This window comes from Gobio gobio, assembly GCF_949357685.1.
Source record: "Gobio gobio genome assembly, chromosome: 14".
In the NCBI taxonomy this organism is placed as follows: domain Eukaryota; kingdom Metazoa; phylum Chordata; class Actinopteri; order Cypriniformes; family Gobionidae; genus Gobio; species Gobio gobio.
In genome coordinates, this window is record NC_137107.1 from 5,291,328 (window position 1) to 5,316,888 (window position 25,561).

General features: G+C 37.1%; 1 protein-coding gene across 1 annotated transcript in view; it reads right to left on the reverse strand.

Moving 5' to 3' along the window:
• The window catches only part of septin8a (septin 8a), a 68,666-nt gene that overhangs the window by 680 nt on the left and 42,425 nt on the right, over positions 1–25,561 (reverse strand). The window contains exons 8-9 of the mRNA XM_079834996.1: positions 7,084–7,216; positions 6,843–7,012 (exon numbers count right to left, since the gene is read on the reverse strand). Coding sequence (XP_079691122.1) covers positions 6,843–7,012; positions 7,084–7,216 — 303 coding nt within the window. The remainder of the gene's footprint in view (positions 1–6,842; positions 7,013–7,083; positions 7,217–25,561) is intronic.

Here is a 25,561-nt window from a genome sequence, read left to right on the forward strand (position 1 = left end):
CTGGTAATTAAGAGTTGATTGAGATTGGCATATTTTTACATCTTCCCTATAAAAAATAATATTGTTCTTCTATAGTCTCACACTGAACTAACCAACAGCTCCAGGGATTATTAAAGCAGCTCTGGTTTGCTTTCAACTTGACGAAAAGGTTTTGTTTTTCATGACTTTCTACGTTTTGTCCAAATGTTGAATGTGTGGAAATGTCTAATAAGTGCTCCTCTGCCGCCATCTACTGGTTATAGTGGGCATTTCATGTCTTTTTAACCCTCAAGCCCCCCTCACATAACAGCCCTTAGTCCCGCCCTCCTGGACACGAAGGTCACTAGTGTGATTCCATATTTGTTTTATTTTTGGGGTATTAATGCATTTATTTACCTCTAAAAGTACCATATTTTTTATGTAAAATACGCTTATTTTTATGTTATATTTAATATTTCTTTAACTTCAGTAACAAAAACAAAAACATAGTAAGTCCAGAGAGCCAAAACCTAAAAATCTGGTGGCCTATGATGGTATTATTTCTTTCTTAAAGGTAAAACATCAATAGCCAGTAGATGGCAATAGAGCTCAATGGCTGCATCTGGGCTGAACTCTGGAAAACAATGTTTGAACAACCTTTTTTTTTTTTTATTGCCCAGTTATTGGCTCATTTAATTCCTTTGTTTTGTGTATGCGTGAGTGACTGTTTTTTATTTGACAAAAATAAAAAGCTAAAACTCGCTCTGTTATAGGCTCATTCAATAGCTTTCAATGCAATGCTTTTGTGTGTGTGTGTGCGTTTGTGTGTGAGAGAGTGAGCCACATTGAGAACGTTGGCTTCACTCCTTCATTTGTGTGTATGTATGATCTGCATTGTGTTGGATTTATTGATTATTATTGGACAAATAACGCATTACTCAAAGCAAAAACATGTAGTGTGTGAACGAGCCCTTATTGTATAGTAGTGGAGTCGGTGGCGCTGATGTTTGTCATTTACAACGGCTTCAAATGCGGCTCAACCAATCAGAATCAAGGACCGAAACGGTCCACTTTAAGTAAGAGAGAAGTACAATATGTGAGCTCAAACACTGGGAGCTTCACTTCAGCTTCAAATAAATTCATGTAGGCTCTGTGCTTATATTGTTTATAATGAACGGCACTATAGAGGGTGTGTGTGTGACGCCAGCATTAGTTTTCAGTGTAAAAACACACAACACACATCTCAAACAGGAAAGAGCTGTGACATTGACCATACAAGAAATCAGAGGTGTATTTTTTACAGCTGGCCGAAAGCTACAGAAAAGAGAAGCAAATGGATCTGCAATTCACAGAAACAACAGAGAAACTTTAGATTACAGTCATCATTTTGAGTCAAGATGTGGGATTTTAGGGGGAAAATCATCCCTTATGTATTAGGGGTCCACAAAACTGACGGTTCGGTACGTACCTCGGTGTTGAAGTCACGGTTCAGTACAGCAGTTTTAAAAAATGAGTTGTTTTATTAAACAGTGGTTTACTGAAAAAATTGTGTCTGTCCTTAAATGAATTAAATTATAACTAAAAGTTTCTTAAGGATAATGCTGTAAACTAGCCTATATAGGGAGCCCTTATGTACACATTATTACTATAATATTAAAGGTTCACAACAGAGCCCACACTATGAGCCTAGATTCAGCTGATATTCATGTTTAGATTTAATAATCAACACTCAACACATTGTGTGCAAACATGTAAACTTCACATACGGCAGTTTTTGTATTAACTACTAAATCAAATTATAAAATTATGTTTTTTCTCCAATTCGTTGTTGAAATCTAATCTTAGTGACTGTCATTTTCATGACAGATTTATCTAAACATAGCATTAAATAATCAAGACATCACTAACAAGTAGAATATAATGAATATATAGGTCATATATTTAGCGAAAGAGTTTTCATTTCTCTAGTGAATAACCGCTGTGGACACTGAATGACTTCTGAGGTAAATGTGATGCTGCGTGACATTGTTTACAAGCTGTTTGACGTCTTTCCGCCATTGAAACACTGAGCGATTACACGGCATATGATATGTTTCAGTAAGTGTTATCCTCAACATACCTTCAGATGTTCATTCATGTTTATTCTTCTGGAAGAGATGATCGCGCCGCTTGAATTGACGCGCCTATACGGTGATCAGTCGTCACATTAAAGAGCGGCAAAACGGCACTTATCGTTTGAACTTCGTGATGAACATATTAAGTATTCGATCCATTATATGTTCGAGTGGGAACTAGGATTGAAGTGTGTTCTGCGTTTAAAACAAGCCGACTGTGAACTGTTAAAGATTGCATTCAGAACTGTTCGTAAAGCCCTGTACCAAAACGGTTCGCTACGAATACGGGTACCGTTACACCCCTACTATGACAACTCACCAGTTAAACAATTTACCATCTTATATTCTGCATTATTGGATGTTTTTAAATAAACACTGACTGGACGATATATCACATTGATATAAGTGATCTCCCAGATTTAGCCCGACCTATAGAGACAGAGCATTTAGGCCACGCCCACACCAACGCTCTCCATTGACTTTGCATTGCGTGAAGCGCATCCTTGCCATTTCTTACTTATAACAACAAACAGAACAATGTCTAAAAGCTGATGTGTGACAAGGTGTACAGCAAACAAGCTAAAAAAAAACACAGAAATACGTTTTTTATAACCCAAAAAAACAAGCGTTTAAGAAGATAAAAGTGTATACAGGCAATAAGACGTGAAGCTTCAGCTGAAGAATGGGTCAGTTTTGGGATCCTGACACTCATTATGTATACGTGTGCAGTAAACATTCAGTTACTGTTAAGTCAAATATCCAAATGTCAGTTTTATATATGATATTTCCTGTCTCTGATGACCTTCCCCTCTAGTGTGTGTACTTCTCAGTGTGATATAACCCGTCGCGCTCCGTCTCAATGGCCTGAATACACTTTTGTGTCCTTAACCCTCTGGGGTACTTCGGGTCAAAAAATGACCTGAAGCGTTTTATAATAATAATAATAATAATAAAAAAAAAAAAAAAAAACGTAGCTTCATCGGAATCATCCGAAACTTGGTGACTTTATTGGTACTTGGTAAATGAAAACCCCCCCAAAACAATTGAAGACAGGATTTGAAAAGTTTAAGCGGTCGTAAAGAAAATAGTCACACTCAGGACCTTCAGGTCAAAAATGATCCCCATAGGAAATTAATGGGAAATTGGCAAAAATATGAAAATACAGAGTTTTTTTGTGCATAAAATCTACAAATCAGCCAGAATGCAGAAAAAAAGACTCAACAGTGAAGATCTCTAAAACATCAAGAGTGCAAAACAGACAAAAAAACTCACACACACACACACACACACACACACACACACACACACACACACACACACACACACACACACACAAACACACACACACACACACAAAAACACAACTAGCTTTTGGAATGGCAAGCATTCATTTGTGTGTGGGTGTGTTTTTGTGTGTATAAGTTAAGGGTTAAACGCTCGTTTTGTGGGTCAACAGCTTATACAAACTTCTGTGTTTTGTGTTCTGTGTTTTTTAGCTTGTTTGCTGTACACCTTGTCACACATCAGCTTTTAGACATTGTTCTGTTTATTGTTATAAGTCAGAAATGACAAGGATGCGCTTCACGCAATGCAAAGTCATTGGAGAGCGTTGGATTGTTTCCCCCCCGGTGGGCGTGGCCTTCAGATTATGACGCGTGTTGAAGTCAAATGTAAGACTTTTTGAGACCTTTTTAAGACCATTATGAATGAAATTAAAGACCTATAAAAGGCCTGCAGACACAAATTTACTTGCAAAGTAAAATATATTGAACAAATCGATAAACTTGCACGTCCTCGTAACTCAATTCCACCAGGATTTTGCGACTTTTTTTTGCTGATTTTTGAGATCAAAATGACTTGAATGATTTCGTGGTGGTAATTTCCAGACATTTGCCTTTTTTTCATAATTAGGACACCACATTTACCATATTCTGTAAGATCTACAACAGCCACACATGACAATATAATAAAAAACTAAATGCATAAATCTTGTTTATTTTGGTTTACAAATAATGCAGGATCTAAAAAAAAATTAATGTTAATATTTAATTACATTTACTAATCGCAGAAACACGAAAAACTGGAGGACTATAAGCTGAAGAATAAAATCAGTTTTATGTGTCTGTGGTACAATCTGAAAGAGACTCAATAACACCAAAGCTGATTGGCTGCAATATAAGCTGCATGTTGATCTCATTTGTAGTCGTATTATATTTGGACTAATTAAACATTCTAAAGTGCTGCAGGATTTCAATGAGCATTAGAGCTAGCGTTACATGGACGTAAGAAAATTAAGACCTGTTTAAAATGATTTAAGACCTAGAACAGAATACTTCAGCGAATTTAAGACTTTTTAAGGCCTACAATTTTGATTTTGAAATTCTAGACCCCGCAGAAACCCTGTCTCTATATTGTGTTTATATAAAGCATCCACATGCACATTTGTATTAAATCAGGCTCATATAAATGTGTTCCTGGCTGTCTGTCAATATCCATGGATCACTGGACGTTTGGTAAGGTGTAAGGAACACTATAATCGAGCCCAAGCTTTAGTTTAAACTGATAATCGTGTGTTTTACTGTGTTTTATCATACCCTCTGTAACGCATGTTTGCTGTATATTTTTAATTCCTGCATTACATGTGAAGGATTTGTTGAGGCGTGACGGGAACTAAAATACATGTTTATAGCGTTTAGTTTTATTTACTGCCATTTCACATAATCTCTAAATGTGATAATGAAATGTTTTTGGCTCTCAACAACACAAATCTGACCCAGTGTATACAGTAGGCCGCTTTTCCTGAGAACGATACGGATTTGTTCCAGTTGTTTTTTCCACTCGATCCATGATTACAAACTGTTCTCAGCCCGGTTGTCTAAACTGTGGGAAATGAACTCATATCGGATCAGGGCCGGCGAAGCGGCTAATGTTACAGGGCGGGATCCATGTCAGGTACAAACCACAAAATGGATGCTCTGTAAATGTCAGACACAGATACCATCAATAACCACAAGATGGAGCTAGACGAGCTTCATGTTCCTGAAGGTCCTTCTAATACATTGGACACAAAGTTGAAAATCAATGGATTTAGGAAAACTGCAGAAGTGATGTTTTAAGTTGAACATTATGAGAGAAAGACTCTTTCTTTTGCTGGGCACATTAAAACAAGGGCTGTGTTCAGATAACGCCACTCTTACTGTGTTTGACCTATGACCTGAGACTAATATCAGCCATGGTTTTTGACTCTTGTTGGAGATTATTAATCAAATTGCCCACTTTTAGCAGAGCCCTGTGATGTCAGCGATGAAGGCCTTCAGTCTTCACACACACTCAGAGCTCTTCAGTTTCACTTGTGACAAATATATTACTGTACAATTTATTCATTCTCAATGTCACAATAATACTAACACTAACATTAATAATAAATTATTATTGAAACATAATAATCAAAAATGTTCTTCCTTGTTTTCATTTATAATAATAATAATAATAAATTATTATTAAAAGTTTATTTTTAAGGGGTAATCACAATTTTATTGTTTTAATAATAATAATAAAATAATAAACAATCATTATTAAAAGCTTATTTTTAAAGGAATAATTCAAAATGTTCTTCCATGTTTTATTATTATTAATTATATTATTAATAATAATAATAATAATAATAATAAGACATTATTACTAAAAGTTTATTTTTAAGGGATAATCAAAATTGTCTTGTTTTAATAATAATAATAAAAATAATTTATTATTATTAAGTTTAAGGAATAATACAAATTTTCTTCCTTGTTTTATTAAATAAAATAATAATAAATTAATATTAAAAGTTTATTTTTAAGGGATAATCACAATTTTATTGTTTTAATAATAATAAAACAATAAACAATAATTATTAAAAGGTTAATTTTAAAGGAATAATTCAATTTGGTTTTCCATGTTTTAATAATAATAATAAATTAATATTAAAAGTTTATTTTTTAAGGAATAATTAAATTTTTTCCATGTTTTATTATTATTATTATTATTAATAATAATAATAATAATAATAATAATAATAATAATAATAAGACATTATTACTAAAAGTTTATTTTTAAGGGATAATCAAAATGTTCTTTTTTTAATAATAAAAAGGAATAATACAAATTTTCTTCCTTGTTTTATTAAATAAAATAATAATAATAAATTAATATTAAAAGCTTATTTATAAGGAATAATTAAAATAGTTTTTCCATGTTTTAATTAATAATAATAATAAATTATTATTAAAAGTACTTTTTTTAAGGAATAAATCACAATTTTAAATTCAAATGATTAAAAGATCAATTTATATTAATGTTTTATACAGTCATTTGATTGCCGGAAAAATAAAAAAAAACATAGAATTTCTGGGGGGAAAAAAAAATTTAAAATTAAAAAATTAAATCAATTATTTTTATGAATTAATTACAAAATGTAAATAAACAATAAAAAATAAAAGCGCATTTCATAAACTTAATTTTTAATAAATTGTTGTTAGACTGAATAAGTTTCAATTAATTAGACATGCTATCTTTTATTACTAAAATTGAATTTAACCATTAAAATGGAGTCCCAATTTTTTCTTTTGGGGGGGGGGGGGTAAATAAAGCGGCTTTCATAGGGCCCTTTTCTAGGGACGGGGCCTGAGGGCAGCAACTACACACACACCTGTCAAAATGGGCCTGATGGATTTGAGTGGTTTAATCTGGAGCTCCACACGTTAGAGGAAACATGTAAGGAGAAGAACTCACTTTTTCTTGTCCTTGTCCTTCTTGAGGGGCTGTGAGAGCGAGAGCGTCTCGGCCGCCATCTTCCTCCTGTTGAAGGAGTTCATCTCCTCCTCCAGATCCCGCCTCTTCTCCTCCACCTTCCTCTTCTCCTCCTGGTGCATGCGCTTCAGCTGCTCAAACTTCTCATGTAGCTGTGGAGGACAGAGATCTGCTCATCAGAGTCCAGAGAGCTTCATCAGGCTCCATGTGAAGCGGGACTAACCTCTCGCTCCTTCTCCTTCAGCTCGGACTCCGTCTCCTTCACTTTGTTGACGAACATCTGCCTCATCTCCTCTTCCTTCCTCTGCAGGTCTCCGAGAAACTCCTTCCTTTTGGCTTCATACGTCTCCTGTAGACTGGAGAAAATGGACATCACTTCATTAATCTCACGGCCAAGGTGGAGGGAAGTCGCTTTGGAGGCCAGTTTTTCCCAAACACATTATTTCTGCTATGATTAAACCAGGAATGCACTGTATATTAACGATCACTTAAGAGAAAAACATGTCTAGTTGTGCCTTTGGAGGTCAGAATCTGAATGCAGAAAAACAATGTCTTTATTTTTACAGAATACCGTCGTCTAAGACGCCATTTGAGGTGAAACGCAGACGTTTATGGTTGAAAGCCATTAAAGGGACAGACTGGACTGATGAAACCTGAGACTATTTCCCTATTAAAGCATGAATCTGATGAAAACAATAGATTTACATAATGCGCAGTTCAAGCCCTTCAGTTACAGCATTAAATAACATCTAAACATATTCAACTTTTATTCAACAATTCTGAGGTTTTTTTTCATAATTGCAAGTTTATATTTCATAATTCAGAGGAAAAGTCAGAATCGCGGGATATAAACTCCCAATTATGAGGAAAAAAGCAGAATTGCGGGATTTAAACTCCCAATTATGAGGAAAAAAGCAGAATTGCGGGATATAAACTCCCAATTATGAGGAAAAAAGTCAGAATTGCGGGATTTAAACTCCCAATTATGAGGAAAAAAGCACAATTGCGGGATTTAAACTCCCAATTATGAGGAAAAAAGCAGAATTGCGGGATTTAAACTCCCAATTATGAGGAAAAAAGCAGAATTGCGGGATATAAACTCCCAATTCTGAGGAAAAAATCAGAATTGCGGGATATAAACTCCCAATTCTGAGGAAAAAAGCAGAATTGCGGGATTTAAACTCCCAATTATGAGGAAAAAAGCAGAATTGCGGGATATAAACTCCCAATTCTGAGGAAAAAAGCAGAATTGCGGGATATAAACTCCCAATTCTGAGGGAAAAAGCAGAATTGCGGGATATAAACTCCCAATTCTGAGGAAAAAAGCAGAATTGCGGGATATAAACTCCCAATTCTGAGGAAAAAAGCAGAATTGCGGGATATCAACTCCCAATTTTGAGGAAAAAAGCAGAATTGCGCGATATAAACTCCCAATTCTGAGGAAAAAAGCAGAATTGCGGGATATAAACTCCCAATTCTGAGGGAAAAAGCAGAATTGCGGGATATAAACTCCCAATTCTGAGGAAAAAAGCAGAATTGCGGGATATAAACTCCCAATTCTGAGGAAAAAAGCAGAATTGCGGGATATAAACTCCCAATTTTGAGGAAAAAAGCAGAATTACGGGATATAAACTCCCAATTCTGAGGGAAAAAGCAGAATTGCGGGATATAAACTCCCAATTCTGAGGAAAAAAAGCAGAATTGCGGGATATAAACTCCCAATTCTGAGGAAAAAAAGCAGAATTACGGGATTTAAACTCCCAATTATGAGGAAAAAAGCTGAATTACGGGATTTAAACTCCCAATTCTGAGAAAAAAAAGCAGAATTGCGGGATATAAACTCCCAATTCTGAGGGAAAAAGCAGAATTACGGGATATAAACTCCCAATTCTGAGGAAAAAAGCAGAATTGCGGGATTTAAACTCCCAATTATGAGGAAAAAAAGCAGAATTGCGGGATATAAACTCCCAATTATGAGGAAAAAAGCAGAATTGCGGGATATAAACTCCCAATTATGAGAAAAAAAAGCAGAATTGCGGGATATAAACTCCCAATTATGAGGAAAAAAAGCAGAATTGCGGGATATAAACTCCCAATTCTGAGGAAAAAAGCCGAATTGCGGGATATAAACTCCCAATTATGAGGAAAAAAAGCCGAATTGCGGGATATAAACTCCCAATTCTGAGGAAAAAAGCCGAATTGCGGGATATAAACTCCCAATTCTGAGGGAAAAAGCAGAATTGCGGGATATAAACTCCCAATTCTGAGGAAAAAAGTCAGAATTGCGGGATATAAACTCCCAATTCTGAGGAAAAAAGCAGAATTGCGGGATATAAACTCCCAATTCTGAGGAAAAAAGTCAGAATTGCGGGAGATAAACTCCCAATTATGAGGAAAAAAGCAGAATTGCGGGATATAAACTCCCAATTCTGAGGGAAAAAGCAGAATTGCGGGATATAAACTCCCAATTATGAGGAAAAAAGCAGAATTGCGGGATATAAACTCCCAATTATGAGGAAAAAAAGCAGAATTGCGGGATTTAAACTCCCAATTATGATGGAAAAAGCAGAATTGCGGGATATAAACTCCCAATTATGAGGAAAAAAAGCAGAATTGCGGGATATAAACTCCCAATTCTGAGGGAAAAAGCAGAATTGCGGGATATAAACTCCCAATTATGAGGAAAAAAAGCAGAATTGCGGGATTTAAACTCCCAATTATGAGGAAAAAAAGCAGAATTGCGGGATATAAACTCCCAATTCTGAGGAAAAAAGCAGAATTGCGGGATATAAACTCCCAATTCTGAGGGAAAAAGCAGAATTGCGGGATATAAACTCCCAATTATGAGGAAAAAAAGCAGAATTGCGGGATTTAAACTCCCAATTATGAGGAAAAAAAGCAGAATTGCGGGATATAAACTCCCAATTCTGAGGGAAAAAGCAGAATTGCGGGATATAAACTCCCAATTATGAGGAAAAAAAGCAGAATTGCGGGATATAAACTCCCAATTCTGAGGAAAAAAGCAGAATTGCGGGATATAAACTCCCAATTCTGAGGAAAAAAGCCGAATTGCGGGATTTAAACTCCCAATTCTGAGGGAAAAAAGCAGAATTGCGGGATTTAAACTCCCAATTATGAGGAAAAAAAGCAGAATTGCGGGATATAAACTCCCAATTCTGAGGAAAAAAGCAGAATTGCGGGATATAAACTCCCAATTCTGAGGGAAAAAGCAGAATTGCGGGATATAAACTCCCAATTATGAGGAAAAAAAGCAGAATTGCGGGATTTAAACTCCCAATTATGAGGAAAAAAAGCAGAATTGCGGGATATAAACTCCCAATTCTGAGGAAAAAAGCAGAATTGCGGGATATAAACTCCCAATTCTGAGGGAAAAAGCAGAATTGCGGGATATAAACTCCCAATTATGAGGAAAAAAAGCAGAATTGCGGGATTTAAACTCCCAATTATGAGGAAAAAAAGCAGAATTGCGGGATTTAAACTCCCAATTATGAGGAAAAAAAGCAGAATTGCGGGATATAAACTCCCAATTCTGAGGAAAAAAGCAGAATTGCGGGATATAAACTCCCAATTCTGAGGGAAAAAGCAGAATTGCGGGATATAAACTCCCAATTCTGAGGGAAAAAGCAGAATTACGGGATATAAACTCCCAATTCTGAGGAAAAAAGTCAGAATTGCGGGATATAAACTCCCAATTCTGAGGAAAAAAGCAGAATTGCGGGATATAAACTCCCAATTCTGAGGAAAAAAGTCAGAATTGCGGGATATAAACTCCCAATTCTGAGGGAAAAAGCAGAATTGCGGGATTTAAACTCCCAATTCTGATGGAAAAAAATCTGAACTGCGGGATTTAAACTCTCAATTCTGAGGAAAAAAGCAGAATTGCGGGATATAAACTCCCAATTTTGAGGAAAAAAGCAGAATTGCGGGATATAAACTCCCAATTCTGAGGGAAAAAGCAGAATTGCGGGATATAAACTCCCAATTCTGAGGAAAAAAGCAGAATTGCGGGATTTAAACTCCCAATTATGAGGAAAAAAGCAGAATTGCGGGATATAAACTCCCAATTCTGAGGAAAAAAGCAGAATTGCGGGATTTAAACTCCCAATTATGAGGAAAAAAGCAGAATTGCGGGATATAAACTCCCAATTATGAGGAAAAAAAGCAGAATTGCGGGATATAAACTCCCAATTCTGAGGAAAAAAGCCGAATTGCGGGATATAAACTCCCAATTATGAGGAAAAAAAGCAGAATTGCAGGATATAAACTCCCAATTCTGAGGAAAAAAGCCGAATTGCGGGATATAAACTCCCAATTCTGAGGGAAAAAGCAGAATTGCGGGATATAAACTCCCAATTCTGAGGAAAAAAGTCAGAATTGCGGGATATAAACTCCCAATTCTGAGGAAAAAAGCAGAATTGCGGGATATAAACTCCCAATTCTGAGGAAAAAAGTCAGAATTGCGGGATATAAACTCCCAATTATGAGGAAAAAAGCAGAATTGCGGGATATAAACTCCCAATTCTGAGGGAAAAAGCAGAATTGCGGGATATAAACTCCCAATTCTGAGGGAAAAAGCAGAATTGCGGGATATAAACTCCCAATTCTGAGGAAAAAAGTCAGAACTGCGGGATATAAACTCCCAATTCTGAGGAAAAAAGTCAGAATTGCGGGATATAAACTCCCAATTCTGAGGAAAAAAGTCAGAACTGCGGGATATAAACTCCCAATTCTGAGGAAAAAAGCAGAATTGCGGGATTTAAACTCCCAATTATGAGGAAAAAAGTCAGAACTGCGGGATATAAACTCCCAATTCTGAGGAAAAAAGTCAGAATTGCGGGATATAAACTCCCAATTATGAGGAAAAAAGTCAGAATTGCGGGATATAAACTCCCAATTCTGAGGAAAAAAGTCAGAACTGCGGGATATAAACTCCCAATTCTGAGGAAAAAAGTCAGAATTGCGGGATATAAACTCCCAATTCTGAGGGAAAAAGTCAGAATTGCGGGATATAAACTCCCAATTCTGAGGAAAAAAGCAGAATTGCGGGATTTAAACTCCCAATTATGAGGAAAAAAGTCAGAACTGCGGGATATAAACTCCCAATTCTGAGGAAAAAAGCAGAATTGCGGGATATAAACTCCCAATTCTGAGGAAAAAAGCAGAATTGCGGGATATAAACTCCCAATTCTGATGGAAAAAAATCTGAACTGCGGGATTTAAACTCTCAATTCTGATGAAAAAAATCTGAACTGCGGGATTTAAACTCTCAATTCTGATGAAAAAAGTCAGAATTGCGGGATATAAACTCCCAATTCTGAGGAAAAAAGCAGAATTGCGGGATTTAAACTCCCAATTATGAGGAAAAAAGTCAGAACTGCGGGATATAAACTCCCAATTCTGAGGAAAAAAGTCAGAATTGCGGGATATAAACTCCCAATTCTGAGGAAAAAAGTCAGAATTGCGGGATATAAACTCCCAATTCTGAGGAAAAAAGCAGAATTGCGGGATATAAACTCCCAATTCTGAGGGAAAAAGCAGAATTACGGGATATAAACTCCCAATTATGAGGAAAAAAGCAGAATTACGGGATATAAACTCTCAATTCTGAGGAAAAAAGTCAGAATTGCGGGATATAAACTCCCAATTCTGAGGAAAAAAGTCAGAATTGCGGGATATAAACTCCCAATTCTGAGGAAAAAAGCAGAATTGCGGGATATAAACTCCCAATTCTGATGGAAAAAATCTGAACTGCGGGATTTAAACTCTCAATTCTGATGAAAAAAAACTGAATTGCGGGATATAAACTCCCAATTCTGAGTAGAGATGCTCCGATCAGCATTTTTGGGGCCGATCACCGATTACCGATCACCAAGATCATGATCTGCCGATTGCCGATCACAGAATGGCAGGGGAATGGGAATCTTTTATCTATAATCTTGCAGAGTTTGCACCATTTGTAGAAATGAAACTAACTCTAAATTAAATGAGTCAAGATCTTGAAGAACCACCAAGTGTTTATTTTAGAAAATGAGATAACTTAAGGCTACTGTAGGCCATCTTTCCCAAATAAATGTATATAATAAATGTATTTAATTACCTCACCTAAATATTTGATCATGCAGTGCATTTTTGTTTTTAAAAACAATTTTTCAGGTAGGTCTAACATTAGTATAGAGGTAAGAAATACTAAAGACATTTAATAAGAAATCAAATGTAAATTAATATTGGTCTTCCCTGAATAAATTAAATTAGATTAATCCTTACACTTAAGGTTGCAAAAGTTAGTCATTCAAGAGCAGCGAGTGTCATAAAGGTTCATCAAACAACACAAGACAAAGAGAAACTCAGAGACAGCAGCAGTTTATTCGACAGCTGTCACTTTAAGAGCAAACACGGATACGGTTACAGTTGCGAGTCACGACGGGGTTTACGTGCACACTCGTCAAGGCGGTCATTTAGTACATACATTTGTGTGTATCTGACCATTTCAGCGCAATTTGTTCTCGCAAGCTTTTTGTGAGATGGCCTGTGTGTGTGTGTGTGTGTGTCTCCAGACCGTGCGCGCGAGTGCGGTTTGAACACTGGCAAGACTTAAAAATAAATGCAAATTATAAACTTTAGTGACGATGCAACACTGCCTCGATTGTGCAAGTGGCAAATCCTGTGTCAACTGTGCAGCTGATTTTAGTGCAGATGCGATGCGCTGATGTGAAGCCATTTGAGCATTTTGAAAGGGAGAGAGAGAGAGCGCGCACGCAGTGATTCACGCGCGCTGTTTGTGAACTTACGTCCCACAGAACATTTCAAATGACTGCGTTATAATTATTTTACCCGCGCTGGAAAGAGAATGAGACGGTGTCGCTGCATGTCATGCCCTCGCTCTCACGGCAGGTGTGGGTTTATGTGTCGTCAGCATGAGATCGGTTCATGAGATCGGCCTTTTTGCAGACCGCCGATCAATCATCCCAAAGCGATTATCGACCGATCGAGATCGGTTGCCGATCGATCGGAGCACCCCTAATTCTGAGGGATTTAAACTCCCAATTTTGAGGGAAAAAATCTGAATTGCGGGATATAAACTCCCAATTATGAGGAAAAAAGCAGAATTACGGGATTTAAACTCTCAATTATGAGGAAAAAAAGCAGAATTGCGGGATTTAAACTCTCAATTATGAGGAAAAAAGCAGAATTACGGGATTTAAACTCTCAATTATGAGGAAAAAAGCAGAATTACGGGATTTAAACTCCCAATTATGAGGAAAAAAGCAGAATTACGGGATTTAAACTCTCAATTATGAGGAAAAAAGCAGAATTACGGGATTTAAACTCTCAATTATGAGGAAAAAAAGCAGAATTGCGGGATTTAAACTCTCAATTATGAGGAAAAAAGCAGAATTACGGGATTTAAACTCCCAATTATGAGGAAAAAAGCTGAATTACGGGATTTAAACTCTCAATTCTGAGGAAAAAAAGCAGAATTGCGGGATATAAACTCCCAATTCTGAGGGAAAAAGCAGAATTACGGGATATAAACTCCCAATTCTGAGGGAAAAAGCAGAATTGCGGGATATAAACTCCCAATTCTGAGGAAAAAAGCAGAATTGCGGGATATAAACTCCCAATTCTGAGGAAAAAAGCAGAATTGCGGGATATAAACTCCCAATTTTGAGGAAAAAAGCAGAATTACGGGATATAAACTCCCAATTCTGAGGGAAAAAGCAGAATTGCGGGATATAAACTCCCAATTCTGAGGAAAAAAAGCAGAATTGCGGGATATAAACTCCCAATTCTGAGGAAAAAAAGCAGAATTACGGGATTTAAACTCCCAATTATGAGGAAAAAAGCTGAATTACGGGATTTAAACTCCCAATTCTGAGAAAAAAAAGCAGAATTGCGGGATATAAACTCCCAATTCTGAGGGAAAAAGCAGAATTACGGGATATAAACTCCCAATTCTGAGGAAAAAAGCAGAATTGCGGGATTTAAACTCCCAATTATGAGGAAAAAAAGCAGAATTGCGGGATATAAACTCCCAATTATGAGGAAAAAAGCAGAATTGCGGGATATAAACTCCCAATTATGAGAAAAAAAAGCAGAATTGCGGGATATAAACTCCCAATTATGAGGAAAAAAAGCAGAATTGCGGGATATAAACTCCCAATTCTGAGGAAAAAAGCCGAATTGCGGGATATAAACTCCCAATTATGAGGAAAAAAAGCCGAATTGCGGGATATAAACTCCCAATTCTGAGGAAAAAAGCCGAATTGCGGGATATAAACTCCCAATTCTGAGGGAAAAAGCAGAATTGCGGGATATAAACTCCCAATTCTGAGGAAAAAAGTCAGAATTGCGGGATATAAACTCCCAATTCTGAGGAAAAAAGCAGAATTGCGGGATATAAACTCCCAATTCTGAGGAAAAAAGTCAGAATTGCGGGAGATAAACTCCCAATTATGAGGAAAAAAGCAGAATTGCGGGATATAAACTCCCAATTCTGAGGGAAAAAGCAGAATTGCGGGATATAAACTCCCAATTATGAGGAAAAAAGCAGAATTGCGGGATATAAACTCCCAATTATGAGGAAAAAAAGCAGAATTGCGGGATTTAAACTCCCAATTATGATGGAAAAAGCAGAATTGCGGGATATAAACTCCCAATTATGAGGAAAAAAAGCAGAATTGCGGGATATAAACTCCCAATTCTGAGGGAAAAAGCAGAATTGCGGGATATAAACTCCCAATTATGAGGAAAAAAAGCAGAATTGCGGGATTTAAACTCCCAATTATGAGGAAAAAAAGCAGAATTGCGGGATATAAACTCCCAATTCTGAGGAAAAAAGCAGAATTGCGGGATATAAACTCCCAATTCTGAGGGAAAAAGCAGAATTGCGGGATATAAACTCCCAATTATGAGGAAAAAAAGCAGAATTGCGGGATTTAAACTCCCAATTATGAGGAAAAAAAGCAGAATTGCGGGATATAAACTCCCAATTCTGAGGGAAAAAGCAGAATTGCGGGATATAAACTCCCAATTATGAGGAAAAAAAGCAGAATTGCGGGATATAAACTCCCAATTCTGAGGAAAAAAGCAGAATTGCGGGATATAAACTCCCAATTCTGAGGAAAAAAGCCGAATTGCGGGATTTAAACTCCCAATTCTGAGGGAAAAAAGCAGAATTGCGGGATTTAAACTCCCAATTATGAGGAAAAAAAGCAGAATTGCGGGATATAAACTCCCAATTCTGAGGAAAAAAGCAGAATTGCGGGATATAAACTCCCAATTCTGAGGGAAAAAGCAGAATTGCGGGATATAAACTCCCAATTATGAGGAAAAAAAGCAGAATTGCGGGATTTAAACTCCCAATTATGAGGAAAAAAAGCAGAATTGCGGGATATAAACTCCCAATTCTGAGGAAAAAAGCAGAATTGCGGGATATAAACTCCCAATTCTGAGGGAAAAAGCAGAATTGCGGGATATAAACTCCCAATTATGAGGAAAAAAAGCAGAATTGCGGGATTTAAACTCCCAATTATGAGGAAAAAAAGCAGAATTGCGGGATTTAAACTCCCAATTATGAGGAAAAAAAGCAGAATTGCGGGATATAAACTCCCAATTCTGAGGAAAAAAGCAGAATTGCGGGATATAAACTCCCAATTCTGAGGGAAAAAGCAGAATTGCGGGATATAAACTCCCAATTCTGAGGGAAAAAGCAGAATTACGGGATATAAACTCCCAATTCTGAGGAAAAAAGTCAGAATTGCGGGATATAAACTCCCAATTCTGAGGAAAAAAGCAGAATTGCGGGATATAAACTCCCAATTCTGAGGAAAAAAGTCAGAATTGCGGGATATAAACTCCCAATTCTGAGGGAAAAAGCAGAATTGCGGGATTTAAACTCCCAATTCTGATGGAAAAAAATCTGAACTGCGGGATTTAAACTCTCAATTCTGAGGAAAAAAGCAGAATTGCGGGATATAAACTCCCAATTTTGAGGAAAAAAGCAGAATTGCGGGATATAAACTCCCAATTCTGAGGGAAAAAGCAGAATTGCGGGATATAAACTCCCAATTCTGAGGAAAAAAGCAGAATTGCGGGATTTAAACTCCCAATTCTGAGGAAAAAAGCAGAATTGCGGGATTTAAACTCCCAATTATGAGGAAAAAAGCAGAATTGCGGGATATAAACTCCCAATTCTGAGGAAAAAAGCAGAATTGCGGGATTTAAACTCCCAATTATGAGGAAAAAAGCAGAATTGCGGGATATAAACTCCCAATTATGAGGAAAAAAAGCAGAATTGCGGGATATAAACTCCCAATTCTGAGGAAAAAAGCCGAATTGCGGGATATAAACTCCCAATTATGAGGAAAAAAAGCAGAATTGCAGGATATAAACTCCCAATTCTGAGGAAAAAAGCCGAATTGCGGGATATAAACTCCCAATTCTGAGGGAAAAAGCAGAATTGCGGGATATAAACTCCCAATTCTGAGGAAAAAAGTCAGAATTGCGGGATATAAACTCCCAATTCTGAGGAAAAAAGCAGAATTGCGGGATATAAACTCCCAATTCTGAGGAAAAAAGTCAGAATTGCGGGATATAAACTCCCAATTATGAGGAAAAAAGCAGAATTGCGGGATATAAACTCCCAATTCTGAGGGAAAAAGCAGAATTGCGGGATATAAACTCCCAATTCTGAGGGAAAAAGCAGAATTGCGGGATATAAACTCCCAATTCTGAGGAAAAAAGTCAGAACTGCGGGATATAAACTCCCAATTCTGAGGAAAAAAGTCAGAATTGCGGGATATAAACTCCCAATTCTGAGGAAAAAAGCAGAATTGCGGGATTTAAACTCCCAATTATGAGGAAAAAAGTCAGAACTGCGGGATATAAACTCCCAATTCTGAGGAAAAAAGTCAGAATTGCGGGATATAAACTCCCAATTATGAGGAAAAAAGTCAGAATTGCGGGATATAAACTCCCAATTCTGAGGAAAAAAGTCAGAACTGCGGGATATAAACTCCCAATTCTGAGGAAAAAAGTCAGAATTGCGGGATATAAACTCCCAATTCTGAGGGAAAAAGTCAGAATTGCGGGATATAAACTCCCAATTCTGAGGAAAAAAGCAGAATTGCGGGATTTAAACTCCCAATTATGAGGAAAAAAGTCAGAACTGCGGGATATAAACTCCCAATTCTGAGGAAAAAAGCAGAATTGCGGGATATAAACTCCCAATTCTGAGGAAAAAAGCAGAATTGCGGGATATAAACTCCCAATTCTGATGGAAAAAAATCTGAACTGCGGGATTTAAACTCTCAATTCTGATGAAAAAAATCTGAACTGCGGGATTTAAACTCTCAATTCTGATGAAAAAAGTCAGAATTGCGGGATATAAACTCCCAATTCTGAGGAAAAAAGCAGAATTGCGGGATTTAAACTCCCAATTATGAGGAAAAAAGTCAGAACTGCGGGATATAAACTCCCAATTCTGAGGAAAAAAGTCAGAATTGCGGGATATAAACTCCCAATTCTGAGGAAAAAAGTCAGAATTGCGGGATATAAACTCCCAATTCTGAGGAAAAAAGCAGAATTGCGGGATATAAACTCCCAATTCTGAGGGAAAAAGCAGAATTACGGGATATAAACTCCCAATTATGAGGAAAAAAGCAGAATTACGGGATATAAACTCTCAATTCTGAGGAAAAAAGTCAGAATTGCGGGATATAAACTCCCAATTCTGAGGAAAAAAGTCAGAATTGCGGGATATAAACTCCCAATTCTGAGGAAAAAAGCAGAATTGCGGGATATAAACTCCCAATTCTGATGGAAAAAATCTGAACTGCGGGATTTAAACTCTCAATTCTGATGAAAAAAAACTGAATTGCGGGATATAAACTCCCAATTCTGAGTAGAGATGCTCCGATCAGCATTTTTGGGGCCGATCACCGATTACCGATCACCAAGATCATGATCTGCCGATTGCCGATCACAGAATGGCAGGGGAATGGGAATCTTTTATCTATAATCTTGCAGAGTTTGCACCATTTGTAGAAATGAAACTAACTCTAAATTAAATGAGTCAAGATCTTGAAGAACCACCAAGTGTTTATTTTAGAAAATGAGATAACTTAAGGCTACTGTAGGCCATCTTTCCCAAATAAATGTATATAATAAATGTATTTAATTACCTCACCTAAATATTTGATCATGCAGTGCATTTTTGTTTTTAAAAACAATTTTTCAGGTAGGTCTAACATTAGTATAGAGGTAAGAAATACTAAAGACATTTAATAAGAAATCAAATGTAAATTAATATTGGTCTTCCCTGAATAAATTAAATTAGATTAATCCTTACACTTAAGGTTGCAAAAGTTAGTCATTCAAGAGCAGCGAGTGTCATAAAGGTTCATCAAACAACACAAGACAAAGAGAAACTCAGAGACAGCAGCAGTTTATTCGACAGCTGTCACTTTAAGAGCAAACACGGATACGGTTACAGTTGCGAGTCACGACGGGGTTTACGTGCACACTCGTCAAGGCGGTCATTTAGTACATACATTTGTGTGTATCTGACCATTTCAGCGCAATTTGTTCTCGCAAGCTTTTTGTGAGATGGCCTGTGTGTGTGTGTGTGTCTCCAGACCGTGCGCGCGAGTGCGGTTTGAACACTGGCAAGACTTAAAAATAAATGCAAATTATAAACTTTAGTGACGATGCAACACTGCCTCGATTGTGCAAGTGGCAAATCCTGTGTCAACTGTGCAGCTGATTTTAGTGCAGATGCGATGCGCTGATGTGAAGCCATTTGAGCATTTTGAAAGGGAGAGAGAGAGAGCGCGCACGCAGTGATTCACGCGCGCTGTTTGTGAACTTACGTCCCACAGAACATTTCAAATGACTGCGTTATAATTATTTTACCCGCGCTGGAAAGAGAATGAGACGGTGTCGCTGCATGTCATGCCCTCGCTCTCACGGCAGGTGTGGGTTTATGTGTCGTCAGCATGAGATCGGTTCATGAGATCGGCCTTTTTGCAGACCGCCGATCAATCATCCCAAAGCGATTATCGACCGATCGAGATCGGTTGCCGATCGATCGGAGCACCCCTAATTCTGAGGGATTTAAACTCCCAATTTTGAGGGAAAAAATCTGAATTGCGGGATATAAACTCCCAATTATGAGGAAAAAAGCAGAATTACGGGATTTAAACTCTCAATTATGAGGAAAAAAAGCAGAATTGCGGGATTTAAACTCTCAATTATGAGGAAAAAAGCAGAATTACGGGATTTAAACTCTCAATTATGAGGAAAAAAGCAGAATTACGGGATTTAAACTCCCAATTATGAGGAAAAAAGCAGAATTACGGGATTTAAACTCTCAATTATGAGGAAAAAAGCAGAATTACGGGATTTAAACTCTCAATTATGAGGAAAAAAAGCAGAATTGCGGGATTTAAACTCTCAATTATGAGGAAAAAAGCAGAATTACGGGATTTAAACTCCCAATTATGAGGAAAAAAGCTGAATTACGGGATTTAAACTCTCAATTCTGAGGAAAAAAAGCAGAATTGCGGGATATAAACTCCCAATTCTGAGGGAAAAAGCAGAATTACGGGATATAAACTCCCAATTCTGAGGGAAAAAGCAGAATTGCGGGATATAAACTCCCAATTCTGAGGAAAAAAGCAGAATTGCGGGATATAAACTCCCAATTCTGAGGAAAAAAGCAGAATTGCGGGATATAAACTCCCAATTTTGAGGAAAAAAGCAGAATTACGGGATATAAACTCCCAATTCTGAGGGAAAAAGCAGAATTGCGGGATATAAACTCCCAATTCTGAGGAAAAAAAGCAGAATTGCGGGATATAAACTCCCAATTCTGAGGAAAAAAAGCAGAATTACGGGATTTAAACTCCCAATTATGAGGAAAAAAGCTGAATTACGGGATTTAAACTCCCAATTCTGAGAAAAAAAAGCAGAATTGCGGGATATAAACTCCCAATTCTGAGGGAAAAAGCAGAATTACGGGATATAAACTCCCAATTCTGAGGAAAAAAGCAGAATTGCGGGATTTAAACTCCCAATTATGAGGAAAAAAAGCAGAATTGCGGGATATAAACTCCCAATTATGAGGAAAAAAGCAGAATTGCGGGATATAAACTCCCAATTATGAGAAAAAAAAGCAGAATTGCGGGATATAAACTCCCAATTATGAGGAAAAAAAGCAGAATTGCGGGATATAAACTCCCAATTCTGAGGAAAAAAGCCGAATTGCGGGATATAAACTCCCAATTATGAGGAAAAAAAGCCGAATTGCGGGATATAAACTCCCAATTCTGAGGAAAAAAGCCGAATTGCGGGATATAAACTCCCAATTCTGAGGGAAAAAGCAGAATTGCGGGATATAAACTCCCAATTCTGAGGAAAAAAGTCAGAATTGCGGGATATAAACTCCCAATTCTGAGGAAAAAAGCAGAATTGCGGGATATAAACTCCCAATTCTGAGGAAAAAAGTCAGAATTGCGGGAGATAAACTCCCAATTATGAGGAAAAAAGCAGAATTGCGGGATATAAACTCCCAATTCTGAGGGAAAAAGCAGAATTGCGGGATATAAACTCCCAATTATGAGGAAAAAAGCAGAATTGCGGGATATAAACTCCCAATTATGAGGAAAAAAAGCAGAATTGCGGGATTTAAACTCCCAATTATGATGGAAAAAGCAGAATTGCGGGATATAAACTCCCAATTATGAGGAAAAAAAGCAGAATTGCGGGATATAAACTCCCAATTCTGAGGGAAAAAGCAGAATTGCGGGATATAAACTCCCAATTATGAGGAAAAAAAGCAGAATTGCGGGATTTAAACTCCCAATTATGAGGAAAAAAAGCAGAATTGCGGGATATAAACTCCCAATTCTGAGGAAAAAAGCAGAATTGCGGGATATAAACTCCCAATTCTGAGGGAAAAAGCAGAATTGCGGGATATAAACTCCCAATTATGAGGAAAAAAAGCAGAATTGCGGGATTTAAACTCCCAATTATGAGGAAAAAAAGCAGAATTGCGGGATATAAACTCCCAATTCTGAGGGAAAAAGCAGAATTGCGGGATATAAACTCCCAATTATGAGGAAAAAAAGCAGAATTGCGGGATATAAACTCCCAATTCTGAGGAAAAAAGCAGAATTGCGGGATATAAACTCCCAATTCTGAGGAAAAAAGCCGAATTGCGGGATTTAAACTCCCAATTCTGAGGGAAAAAAGCAGAATTGCGGGATTTAAACTCCCAATTATGAGGAAAAAAAGCAGAATTGCGGGATATAAACTCCCAATTCTGAGGAAAAAAGCAGAATTGCGGGATATAAACTCCCAATTCTGAGGGAAAAAGCAGAATTGCGGGATATAAACTCCCAATTATGAGGAAAAAAAGCAGAATTGCGGGATTTAAACTCCCAATTATGAGGAAAAAAAGCAGAATTGCGGGATATAAACTCCCAATTCTGAGGAAAAAAGCAGAATTGCGGGATATAAACTCCCAATTCTGAGGGAAAAAGCAGAATTGCGGGATATAAACTCCCAATTATGAGGAAAAAAAGCAGAATTGCGGGATTTAAACTCCCAATTATGAGGAAAAAAAGCAGAATTGCGGGATTTAAACTCCCAATTATGAGGAAAAAAAGCAGAATTGCGGGATATAAACTCCCAATTCTGAGGAAAAAAGCAGAATTGCGGGATATAAACTCCCAATTCTGAGGGAAAAAGCAGAATTGCGGGATATAAACTCCCAATTCTGAGGGAAAAAGCAGAATTACGGGATATAAACTCCCAATTCTGAGGAAAAAAGTCAGAATTGCGGGATATAAACTCCCAATTCTGAGGAAAAAAGCAGAATTGCGGGATATAAACTCCCAATTCTGAGGAAAAAAGTCAGAATTGCGGGATATAAACTCCCAATTCTGAGGGAAAAAGCAGAATTGCGGGATTTAAACTCCCAATTCTGATGGAAAAAAATCTGAACTGCGGGATTTAAACTCTCAATTCTGAGGAAAAAAGCAGAATTGCGGGATATAAACTCCCAATTTTGAGGAAAAAAGCAGAATTGCGGGATATAAACTCCCAATTCTGAGGGAAAAAGCAGAATTGCGGGATATAAACTCCCAATTCTGAGGAAAAAAGCAGAATTGCGGGATTTAAACTCCCAATTATGAGGAAAAAAGCAGAATTGCGGGATATAAACTCCCAATTCTGAGGAAAAAAGCAGAATTGCGGGATTTAAACTCCCAATTATGAGGAAAAAAGCAGAATTGCGGGATATAAACTCCCAATTATGAGGAAAAAAAGCAGAATTGCGGGATATAAACTCCCAATTCTGAGGAAAAAAGCCGAATTGCGGGATATAAACTCCCAATTATGAGGAAAAAAAGCAGAATTGCAGGATATAAACTCCCAATTCTGAGGAAAAAAGCCGAATTGCGGGATATAAACTCCCAATTCTGAGGGAAAAAGCAGAATTGCGGGATATAAACTCCCAATTCTGAGGAAAAAAGTCAGAATTGCGGGATATAAACTCCCAATTCTGAGGAAAAAAGCAGAATTGCGGGATATAAACTCCCAATTCTGAGGAAAAAAGTCAGAATTGCGGGATATAAACTCCCAATTATGAGGAAAAAAGCAGAATTGCGGGATATAAACTCCCAATTCTGAGGGAAAAAGCAGAATTGCGGGATATAAACTCCCAATTCTGAGGGAAAAAGCAGAATTGCGGGATATAAACTCCCAATTCTGAGGAAAAAAGTCAGAACTGCGGGATATAAACTCCCAATTCTGAGGAAAAAAGTCAGAATTGCGGGATATAAACTCCCAATTCTGAGGAAAAAAGCAGAATTGCGGGATTTAAACTCCCAATTATGAGGAAAAAAGTCAGAACTGCGGGATATAAACTCCCAATTCTGAGGAAAAAAGTCAGAATTGCGGGATATAAACTCCCAATTATGAGGAAAAAAGTCAGAATTGCGGGATATAAACTCCCAATTCTGAGGAAAAAAGTCAGAACTGCGGGATATAAACTCCCAATTCTGAGGAAAAAAGTCAGAATTGCGGGATATAAACTCCCAATTCTGAGGGAAAAAGTCAGAATTGCGGGATATAAACTCCCAATTCTGAGGAAAAAAGCAGAATTGCGGGATTTAAACTCCCAATTCTGAGGAAAAAAGCAGAATTGCGGGATATAAACTCCCAATTCTGAGGAAAAAAGCAGAATTGCGGGATATAAACTCCCAATTATGAGGAAAAAAGCAGAATTGCGGGATATAAACTCCCAATTCTGAGGAAAAAAGCAGAATTGCGGGATATAAACTCCCAATTCTGATGGAAAAAAATCTGAACTGCGGGATTTAAACTCTCAATTCTGATGAAAAAAATCTGAACTGCGGGATTTAAACTCTCAATTCTGATGAAAAAAGTCAGAATTGCGGGATATAAACTCCCAATTCTGAGGAAAAAAGCAGAATTGCGGGATTTAAACTCCCAATTATGAGGAAAAAAGTCAGAACTGCGGGATATAAACTCCCAATTCTGAGGAAAAAAGTCAGAATTGCGGGATATAAACTCCCAATTCTGAGGAAAAAAGTCAGAATTGCGGGATATAAACTCCCAATTCTGAGGAAAAAAGCAGAATTGCGGGATATAAACTCCCAATTCTGAGGGAAAAAGCAGAATTACGGGATATAAACTCCCAATTATGAGGAAAAAAGCAGAATTACGGGATATAAACTCTCAATTCTGAGGAAAAAAGTCAGAATTGCGGGATATAAACTCCCAATTCTGAGGAAAAAAGTCAGAATTGCGGGATATAAACTCCCAATTCTGAGGAAAAAAGCAGAATTGCGGGATATAAACTCCCAATTCTGATGGAAAAAATCTGAACTGCGGGATTTAAACTCTCAATTCTGATGAAAAAAAACTGAATTGCGGGATATAAACTCCCAATTCTGAGTAGAGATGCTCCGATCAGCATTTTTGGGGCCGATCACCGATTACCGATCACCAAGATCATGATCTGCCGATTGCCGATCACAGAATGGCAGGGGAATGGGAATCTTTTATCTATAATCTTGCAGAGTTTGCACCATTTGTAGAAATGAAACTAACTCTAAATTAAATGAGTCAAGATCTTGAAGAACCACCAAGTGTTTATTTTAGAAAATGAGATAACTTAAGGCTACTGTAGGCCATCTTTCCCAAATAAATGTATATAATAAATGTATTTAATTACCTCACCTAAATATTTGATCATGCAGTGCATTTTTGTTTTTAAAAACAATTTTTCAGGTAGGTCTAACATTAGTATAGAGGTAAGAAATACTAAAGACATTTAATAAGAAATCAAATGTAAATTAATATTGGTCTTCCCTGAATAAATTAAATTAGATTAATCCTTACACTTAAGGTTGCAAAAGTTAGTCATTCAAGAGCAGCGAGTGTCATAAAGGTTCATCAAACAACACAAGACAAAGAGAAACTCAGAGACAGCAGCAGTTTATTCGACAGCTGTCACTTTAAGAGCAAACACGGATACGGTTACAGTTGCGAGTCACGACGGGGTTTACGTGCACACTCGTCAAGGCGGTCATTTAGTACATACATTTGTGTGTATCTGACCATTTCAGCGCAATTTGTTCTCGCAAGCTTTT